Below are 10,488 nucleotides of genomic sequence, written 5' to 3' on the forward strand. Positions count from 1 at the left end.
CTGACAAAGACGTTATTGGGCGTGCGGTTTCGTCGTTGGAAGTGGCTGAAGGTGCAGACAGGAGCCGGGGCTGTTTCCTGTCGTCGCGCTCGACCCGAGAGGGAAATCTGTCCAGTTCAGGCAGAACCATCGTCCATCATTTGATTTAAGGACCATTTGGGCAACACTTAAAATACAATCAGACACGAGGCGCGCTCAGAGTAAAGTCATAAATACACTTTGACTTAATATCGAAGGTGAGACGAGGTACGGTTTCCTTCAGTTTCAGGTCACATATTTGGAACTCGCCCGCGTTTAATCCAAGCCGAATGTAACAATTGTACATTTTATCCACTTTTTGGTCCTCGTTTGGATAGTTTCTTGGTTAGAACAATAATGCAAAAGTCCAGTTTCAAACCCGGTGTAGCTCTGGTGCTACTCGGATAGCCAAAAGTTTGAGAACGCGATAAGTAAAGCTATTAAATGACCTCAAAAAGAGACAGAAAAGACAAAAAAGTGTGGTTTAATCCCCCAAACGAAGTGATATTCCTGCATTTCTGTGGTTCATTTTGTTCCCGTTTTGTGCCACACTCGAATCTCACATTTTAAGCATGTTTAGCTTAAACGGTGAGACGAGATATGGTTTCCTTCAGTTTCAGGTCACAATTTTGGAACTCGCCCGCGTTTAATCCCAGCCGAATGTAAACACAAGATAACTAGCCGCGTATGTGCACAATATTTTAGTGCAAATAGGTGAAATATTGTTTAAGCGAGTTGTGTTAAATGTTTTGTGGGTCGCGGCAGACCATTAAACTACAGAACATGACCAAATCTGACCAAATGTGGATATAATGTGTATATAATGTGTTTGTAATGTGCTGATGTGTCTGTGCCACCAAATTTGCGCAAGACTAAGGCTGAGCGATGTTGAAAAGTGTTAAAAATGTGTTTAATTGAGGTTTAATTATGAGACAATGTGAAATGTCTGTTGAAGTTAATCACAAAAGTGCAGAAATGTCACTTTTTACCTTTAACTGAAAGTTTATAACGTCACTTTTTTCAGTTTCATTGTTATTTAGCTTTTTTTTGTAGCTTTTTTGTTATTATAAAAGATATAATGAATAAAGAATAAATGTATTTGATAAAATCCAAGACCAAGAACAGACATTTAATCCATTGAAATGCAGTTTAAAATAATAAGAGATGAGAGAACATGGTGAATAGGTGTACGTATGCTAACGCTAACACCTTCAGCTACATGGCGTATGCTAATGCTAACACCTTCAGCTACATGACGTATGCTAATGCTAACACCTTCAGCTACATGACGTACGCTAACGCTAACACCTTCAGCTACATGACGTATGCTAACGCTAACACATTCAGCTACATGACGTATGCTAACGCTAACACCTTCAGCTACGTGACGTATGCTAACGCTAACACCTTCAGCTACGTGACGTATGCTAAGGCTAACACCTTCAGCTACATAACGTATGCTAACGCTAACACCTTCAGCTACATGACGCATGCTAACGTTAACACCTTCAGCTACATGACGTATGCTAATGCTAACACCTTCAGCTACATGACGTATGCTAATGCTAACACCTTCAGCTACATGACGTATGCTAACGCTAACACCTTCAGCTACATGACGTATGCTAACGCTAACACCTTCAGCTACATGACGTATGCTAAGGCTAACACCTTCAGCTACATAACGTATGCTAAGGCTAACACCTTCAGCTACATGACGCATGCTAACGTTAACACCTTCAGCTACATGACGTATGCTAACGCTAACACCTTCAGCTACATGACGTATGCTAACGCTAACACCTTCAGCTACATGACGTATGCTAACGTTAACACCTTCAGCTACATGACGTATGCTAACGCTAACACCTTCAGCTACATGACGTATGCTAACGCTAACACCTTCAGCTACATGACGTATGCTAACGTTAACACCTTCAGCTACATGACGTATGCTAACGCTAACACCTTCAGCTACATGACGTATGCTAACGCTAACACCTTCAGCTACATGAGGCACAGACAGAACTGTGGTAAGTGTCTGGTATGTTAACGTAACATATGAACAGTTATTCAGATAACTATAGCATAAAGAACATGCTAACATGCTAACAAGTTTAGCAAAGCATCAGTTTTACCCCAAATCACTAAATCCACTGAATTCTTCTTCCTCTGTGTCACTTGTAAACAACTCCACAAACTCCAGAGGAAGAGGAAGTGCAGATTCTTCTTCTGCGTCGCTTAGAGCCTAGAGCGCCCTCTTGTGGTTGTGAAAATAACAAATAATATCACATATAAGTCGCACCCCGGCCAAAACTATGAAAAAAGGTGCAATTTATAGTCCGGAAAATACGAGTATTCGATATTCAAATTTTGCATTTCTTCCCAAAAAAAAAAAAATCATAATATTATCAACTTTTTTTTTGTTAATAAAAAAACTCCGAAACGATGAACGACACTGGTTAAGAATCACAACATGTTCCGTCTGAGAGTCTGAAAGTGGAACATCTGCCTCAAACTCTGCCAAAACAGTGATTACTACAAAACCTCCGCGTCGAGTTACCGAACACTAATATTTGAAGTACTTTGTCGTGTTCCTGTCATGTTTCCGAGCGAACCATAACAGACTCTGGCAGCTCGTGGTTGTTGTCGTGTCCCGCGGCGTCGTGTTTAAAATGCTAATCCTCCGGGCTGATCCGATCTGTCAGAGAGAGTCAGAGTGCATCGGGCGGAGGGACAGGCTCAGACAGGACTCGCACAATCGCACAACGTTCACATAAACACACACTTATGTAACAGAGGCCGAGAGCATCGCTTCACTCTTTACAAGGGGTGTTTTAATGCAGGCGAGCCGCAAGGAGCTGTCTTCGGCCCCCTGATGTTTACATTATAGTGTATATAAATGACCTTTGCAACTGTGATAATGCATACATGTGTATTTATGCTGATTATACTGCGCGTTATGTTGGTAAAACCGTAGCTGAAGTCGCCTGAGGAGGTGAAGGAGGTTTATGTCTGTAAGAAAAACTCTGTTACTCACTTTAAATGTGGACAAAACCCTTTCTGTGTCGTCATAAGCGTCGTAAATGTCCTGAAAGCTCTATAGAACAACTCCAATAGCGAGTTTTTTTAATGGTAAATTTCACCATAGAATTCTGAATTGTGGTTCAGAATTGTTGTTATAGTCGAAAACTCCATTATTCTTGACACAAACATGTGAATACGTGTTTGTCAAATGTAGTATTTATAGCAGTTGTGTTTCCTTCTGAGGTCTTTCAGCTGTTCAGGTCAGAGCTTTATGACCCTCTCAGGACGACGTAGTCTCAACAACAATGAGCAGGAAGTACGTTCTGGACGCACATGTATTTCAGCGCGTCTGCTGCTGCCGGGGCCGGTTCTGAGCACGCAGAGTATGCAAATGTGACTGAGCTATTCACCATTTGTTTAAACATTGTTCCCTCGTCCAAAACAGATCTGCCGTGGCGTTTCGCTTCTTTCACTCTTCTGTTCATGAGCTCGTCCTCTCTGAGCCGCACATAGAGATCTGCAGTTCTCCTGAGCACTTTTTAACTCCAGAAATAAACACGGATCGGTCTGAGTATTTCAGACTCAAATCACCTTCATTACAACCGTGTGTTTACGTTAGCGTGTCGGGGCGAGCTAGCTTTTGTTTGTTTCCCCCGTGGCAATTCTTTCTGCCGCCAGTAGATGGAGCGAAAGTGAATGTACCAGAGTTTAAAGGACGAGAACAACACAGTGGTGCAGAATGTGTCCTTTAAGAGATCAGATTATATTGAAACAAAACTAAAGGAGTTCTAGATTATGACAGGTTCAGAGAGTGTTCGAGACTTTAACTGTTCTCGTGGTTTAAAATGAATCCAGATCAGAACTTTCCCACAAAAATGAACCTCTTTCTCTCTGACACCTGTCGTCTGTAAGAAAGAACGACAGATCTGCAGAAAGTGAGAACGTCTCAAAAGATCAGATCAACTCACAGCTGGAAGAGAGAGAGAGAGAGAGAGAGAGAGAGAGGGGGAGAGAGAGGGGGAGAGAGAGAGGGAGAGAGAGAGAGAGAGAGAGAGAGAGAGAGAGAGAGAGAGAGAGGGGGGAGAGAGAGGGGGAGAGAGAGAGGGAGAGAGGGAGGGAGAGAGAGGGGGAGAGAGAGAGGGAGAGAGAGAGAGAGAGAGGGGGGGAGAGGGAGAGGGAGAGAGAGAGAGAGAGAGAGAGAGAGAGAGAGAGAGAGAGAGAGAGAGAGAGAGAGAGAGAGAGAGAGAGAGAGAGAGAGAGAGAGAGAGAGAGAGAGAGAGAGAGAGAGAGAGAGAGAGAGAGAGAGAGAGAGAGAGAGAGAGAGAGAGAGCTCTTTCAAAGTGTCAGAACGTGACTCGCTCAGATGAAGCTCGTGTGTTTCTGCAGCGCCGTGAACTTTGATGAAGAAGAAGATTTACACAGCTGTGGACGCTCCCACACGTGTTTACATGACCCCAGGAACCAGGTCTGAACCAGGTCTAAACCGGGTCTAAACCAGGTCTGAACACTTTGTGTTTTTGGCCCTCTAAACAATAACAACAACAATAATTGGGGAACGTATTTATGAGCAAACAAGCACTTTCCATGAGGATGAGGACTACGTGCTTCAAACGGCCTCACGGGACTAATGGGCCTCTTGCCAGTTTGTGGCGCTCAGGCCTAATAATAATAATAATAATAAATATAATAATGATAATATTAATAATGAAAATAATGATAATAGAGAAAATGAAAATGCACCAATTGAAAAGGAGCAGGAATTTAGATATTGATTATTGTTACATTTGTCAGCTTTGTCTGTTTTTTGCTGCCTCATTAAAATGAATGGAATAGAAGGTTTACATGAGCAGCAGGCTGCGTGTGCATTTGCTAATTCTTCTGTCAATCTCTCAACTTTACATAAGATCAGGCTTTAAAAAGTGCTTGAAATAAATAATAGTTATCTCTGTTTTATCCTATTTTTACAAGAACTGCTGTATTTTATTCTAAAGTGAGAAAACACTTTTCTTTTCCTCATTTTCAGTAAAACAACACATTTGATGCTTTTTCCGTGGTTAAAACGCTCTCAAATCCAGATAAACCCGACTTAATGCGTCTCTTTGTCCACCTTAGCGTGTTCTGTCTGTAACCTGGACCTTTAGGCGTGACTTTGATCCGTTGTGTAATTTTCCTGCTTGTGCCCGCTTCACTTGGCAGAGACCACGGTGCCACACCCTCTGCCACGCCCACCTCTCGCGCCGCTCTTTGTCCTGAGTCGATAAAACGCACGCCCCGCGGAGACGTGTTCCGACTCGAGGTTCGGCTCCGCCTCCCGGTCAAAAAGCACATGCGAAACCCATAATAACGGCGCCGCTGTCGTTTTTTACGGGTTTCGTCTCCGTTGTTATTAAGCGTCATTAGGTGAGAAAAACATGTAATTTTACACGTTCCCTTCGGGCAAACGTGCGGCGTGTGACGTGGTGACGAAATGACACAACATCCCAGGTAATGATCGTCCAGGTGTGGTGGGTGTGTCCTCGGGCGAGAGGGCGTCGCCGCAGGTGAGGAGGCGGGCCCGATGCAGTGTTGGTTTGGATTTTTCTGTCAAATGTGACGATTTCGGACACATTTACAGCGTTAAAGATGATTTTTGCATTTCACAGTTTAACGGCTTGAGCAGCAGGGGGCGCCGCAAGACAGTCTGGGGGCCCCTAAAGGCGTTTCATACGGGGCCCCCCACACCCTTAGGCTTAATGTATCGCTGCGCTTATTGACCGTAAACATTCATAAATGATAAATGTGTTGTTTTAGCTGCACAGCACCTCCAGTTGAACCGTGATTACCGTATTTTCCGGACTATAAGTCGCACCTTTTTTCATAGTTTTGGCCGGGGTGTGATTTATACTTATATTTATACTTGTATACTTATACTCTGGAGCGACTTATATGTGATATTATTTGTTATTTTCACACTTGCAACCGCATTTCATACTCCAGTGCGACTTATATATGTTTTTTTCTTCTTTATTATGCATTTTTTGGCTGGTGCGACTTATACTCCAGTGAGTCTTATAGTCCAGAAAATACGGTACAATAATAAAGCACAATTTAACGTTTAGATTGATTGTCTCACGGTTTAAATAAAATATGTTGATTATCTTGTAAATGATGGGTAAAATACGGTAAAATGAAGATATGACGTAAACCTCTCGTTTTTCGCCCGGCGCTTCATCTGTTCCGTGTTGTCGCCGCAGAGCTGTGTTTACGGCGAGAACCACACGACGATCCAGTGCACGACGCCGTCCCTGGCCAAGCTGGCGCTGCAGCCCCCCCTGGTGACCAAAGTGTGCTTCATCCTGGACGGGTTCTCCACCGACCAATGGGACCTGGTCTACGTCGAGGACCCGCTGTTCCAGGACCCCAAGCTCACCTCCAAGGACAACAAGAGCATCGTGGAGCTGAAGGTGGGACTGGACCGGGACTGGACCGGGACTGGAGCGGGACTGGAGCGGGACTGGACCGGGACTGGAGCGGGACTGGACCGGGACTGGAGCGGGACTGGACCGGGACTGGACCAAGACTGGACCGGGACTAGAGCGGGACTGGAGCGGGACTGGACCGGGACTGGACAAAGACTGGACCGGGACTGGACCGGGACTGGAGCGGGACTGGACAAAGACTGGACCGGGACTGGACCAGGACTGGACCAAGACTGGACCTAGACTGGACCGGGACTGGACCGGGACTGGACCAGGACTGAACCGAGACTGGACCGGGACTCGACCGAGACTGGACCGGGACTGGACCGAGACTGGACCGGGACTGGACCGGGACTGGACCAAGACGCGACCGGGACTGGACCGGGTCTCGACCGGGACTGGACCGGGACTGGACCGGGACTAAACCAGCACTAAACCAGCACTAAACCAGGACTAAACCAGGACTAAACCAGGTCTAAACCAGGTCTAAACCAGGTCTAAACCAGGACTAAACCAGGTCTAAACCAGGACTAAACCAGGACTGAACCAGGACTGAACCAGGACTAAACCAGGACTAAACCAGGTCTAAACCAGGTCTAAACCAGGACTAAACCAGGTCTAAACCAGGACTAAATCAGGACTAAAACAGGACTGAACCAGGACTGAACCAGGACGGAACCAGGACTAAACCAGGTCTAAACCAGGTCTAAACCAGGACTAAACCAGGTCTAAACCAGCACTAAACCAGGACTAAACCAGGACTAAACCAGGTCTAAACCAGGACTAAACCAGGACTAAACCAGGACTAAACCAGGACTAAACCAGGACTAAACCAGCACTAAACCAGGACTAAACCAGGTCTAAACCAGGACTAAACCAGGACTGAACCAGGACTAAACCAGGTCTAAACCAGGTCTAAACCAGGTCTAAACCAGGACTAAACCAGGACTAAACCAGGACTAAACCAGGACTAAACCAGGCCTGTGTGGTTCAGTTTGACCCAGACTCTTGTCTCTTGGGAACAATGTCCAGAACAATGGTGCGACTGAACGGAGCACTGATGAACTCTGGGAAACGATGTCCACTTCCTGTTTGTGTATGATTACTTCCTGTTTCTGTGACCTTCGCCTCTGCGCGCTCAATGGACAATGATAACAGACAATAATATCACACACATGTCACACCATAAAGGAAATAATGTGTTAATGTGTCGGAAATACAGAGTTCAAACACTCCAAATGAATCAACTCTTTCTGAAGTCAATCTGAAGCTTTTTTTTGCACAATTATTTGAGATGTTAAGAACTGGTTTGAACCTGGTTCAATCCTGGTTTAGACTGGTTTAGACCTGGTTTAGACATGGTTTAGTCCTGGTTTAGTCCTGGTTTAGACCTGGTTTAGACCTGGTTTAATCCTGGTTCAGTCCTGGTTTAGTCCTGGTTTAGTCCAGGTTTAGTCCTGGTTTAGTCCTGGTTTAATCCTGGTTCAGTCCTGGTTTAGACCTGGTTTAGTCCCTGGTTTAGTCCTGGTTTAGACCTGGTTTAGTCCTGGTTTAGACCTGGTTTAGACCTGGTTTAATCCTGGTTCAGTCCTGGTTTAGTCCTGGTTTAGTCCTGGTTTAATCCTGGTTCAGTCCTGGTTTAGACCTGGTTTAGTCCTGGTTTAGTCCTGGTTTAATCCTGTTCAGTCCTGGTTTAGTCCTGGTTTAGTCCTGGTTTAGTCCTGGTTTAGACCTGGTTTAGTCCTGTTTAGACCTGGTTTAGTCCTGGTTTCTTCTCTTCTATATTTGTCTCTTGATCTTGTTTTTCGCGGTGTCGTCTGGTTCTGGAGCGTGTTGACTTTGGCTCGTATTTGAAGACTTCGCTTCACGGGAGAACGACAAACCATCACACGCAATTAGCATCACGCTAACGCACGCTAACGCACGCTAACGCACGCTAACGCACGCTAACGCACGCTAACAGCCTGGGAACCACAGCACTGCGGCTAACTTTAGCCAGAAACAAGACTGTGTTGGAAAGTCAAGACGCGCGTGTTTATAAGATAAGATAAGATAAGCCTTTATTCGTCCCGCAATGGGGAAATTCCAGTGTTGCAACACAAAGTAGGTACAGGTTTGGACCAGGTTTAGACAAGGTTTAGACCTAGTTTAGACCTAGTTTAGGACTTGGTTTAGACTTGGTTTAGACCAGGTTTAGACTGGATTTAGACCGGGTTTGTAATGGAGCTTTGTAAATTGCAGGTTGTGTGCGATGTCGTGTGAACGCCGGCGTCTGTCGTTCGTCTGTCGTTCGGTCTGTCGTTCGTCTGTCGCTTGTCTGTCGTCCGTCTGTCGTTCGTCTGTCGTTCGTCTGTCGTTCGTCTGTCGCTTGTCTGTCGTCCGTCTGTCGCTCGTCTGTCGCTCGTCTGTCGTTCGTCTGTCGTTCGTCTGTCGTCCGTCTGTCGCTCGTCTGTCGTTCGTCTGTCGCTCGTCTGTCGCTTGTCTGTCGTCCGTCTGTCGCTCGTCTGTCGCTCGGTCTGTCGTTCGTCTGTCGTTCGTCTGTCGCTCGTCTGTCGTTCGTCTGTCGTTCGTCTGTCGTTCGTCTGTCGTTCGTCTGTCGTTCGTCTGTCGCTCGTCTGTCGTTCGTCTGTCGTTCGTCTGTCGTTCGTCTGTCGCTCGTCTGTCGCATGTCTGTCGCTGTCTGTCGCTCGTCTGTCGTTCGTCTGTCGCTCGTCTGGTCGTTCGTCTGTCGTTCGTCTGTCGTTCGTCCTGTCGCTCGTCTGGCGTTCGTCTGTCGTTCGTCTGTCGTTCGTCTGTCGTTCGTCTGTCGTTCGTCTGTCGTTCGTCTGTCGCTCGTCTGTCGTTCGTCTGTCGTTTGTCTGTCGCTCGTCTGTCGCTCGTCTGTCGTTGTCTGTCGTTCGTTCTCGTCGTTCGTCTGTCGTTCGTCTGTCGCTCGTCTGTCGTTCGTCTGTCGTTCGTCTGTCGCTCGTCTGTCGCTCGTCTGTCGTTCGTCTGTCGGTTCGTCTGTCGCTCGTCTGTCCGTTCGTCTGGTCGTTCGTCTGTCGGCTCGTCTGTCGCTTGTCTGTCGTTCGTTCTGTCGTTCGTCTGTCGTTCGTCTGTCGCTCGTCTGTCGTTCGTCTGTCGTTCGTCTGTCGTTCGTCTGTCGCTCGTCTGTCGGTTTTCGTCTGTCGTTCGTCTGTCGCTTGTCTGTCGATCGTCTGTCGTTCGTCTGTCGCTCGTCTGTCGTTCGTCTGTCGTTCGTCTGTCGTTCGTCTGTCGCTCGTCTGTCGCTCGTCTGTCGTTCGTCTGTCGGTTCGTCTGTCGTTCGTCTGTCGCTTGTCTGTCGTTCGTCTGTCGTTCGTCTGTCGCTCGTCTGTCGTTCGTCTGTCGTTCGTCTGTCGCTCGTCTGTCGCTCGTCTGTCTCTCGTCTGTCGTTCGTCTGTCGTTGTCTGTCGCTTGTCTGTCGTTCGTCTGTCGTTCGTCTGTCTCTCGTCTGTCGTTCGTCTGTCGCTTGTCTGTCGTTCGTCTGTCGTTCGTCTGTCGTTCGTCTGTCGCTTGTCTGTCGTTCGTCTGTCGTTCGTCTGTCGCTTGTCTGTCGTTCGTCTGTCGTTCGTCTGTCTCTCGTCTGTCGTTCGTCTGTCGCTTGTCTGTCGTTCGTTCTGTCGTTCGTCTGTCCTCTCGTCTGTCGTTCGTCTGTCGCTTGTCTGTCGTTCGTCTGTCGTTCGTCTGTCGTTCGTCTGTCTGTCGTTCGTCGTCGTCGTCTGTCTGTCGTTCGTCTGTCGTTCGTCTGTCGTTCGTCTGTCGTTCGTCTGTCGTTCGTCTGTCGTTCGTCTGTCGTTCGTCTGTCGTTCGTCTGTCGTCGTCTGTCGTTCGTCTGTCGTCGTCTGTCGTTCGTCTGTCGCTTCGTCTGTCGCTCGTCTGTCGTTCGTCTGTCGTTCGTCTGTCGCTTCGTCTGTCGTTCGTCTGTCGCTCGTGCTGTCGTTCAGTCCTGTCGTCGGCTGTCGTC

At 47.0% G+C, this 10,488-nt stretch overlaps 1 protein-coding gene across 1 annotated transcript in view; it reads left to right on the top strand.

The window, feature by feature from the left end:
• The window catches only part of met (MET proto-oncogene, receptor tyrosine kinase), a 101,613-nt gene extending 94,704 nt beyond the window's left edge, over positions 1-6,909 (top strand). Inside the window, exon 11 of the mRNA XM_072435585.1 lies at positions 6,279-6,909. Coding sequence (XP_072291686.1) covers positions 6,279-6,746 — 468 coding nt within the window. The 3' untranslated portion in view covers positions 6,747-6,909. The remainder of the gene's footprint in view (positions 1-6,278) is intronic.
• The last annotated feature ends 3,579 nt before the right edge of the window (positions 6,910-10,488 follow it).

This window comes from Eucyclogobius newberryi, unplaced genomic scaffold, assembly GCF_026437365.1.
Source record: "Eucyclogobius newberryi isolate DKJ021-1_F unplaced genomic scaffold, fEucNew1.0.hap1 SCAF_7, whole genome shotgun sequence".
NCBI classification, from domain to species: Eukaryota; Metazoa; Chordata; class Actinopteri; order Gobiiformes; family Gobiidae; genus Eucyclogobius; species Eucyclogobius newberryi.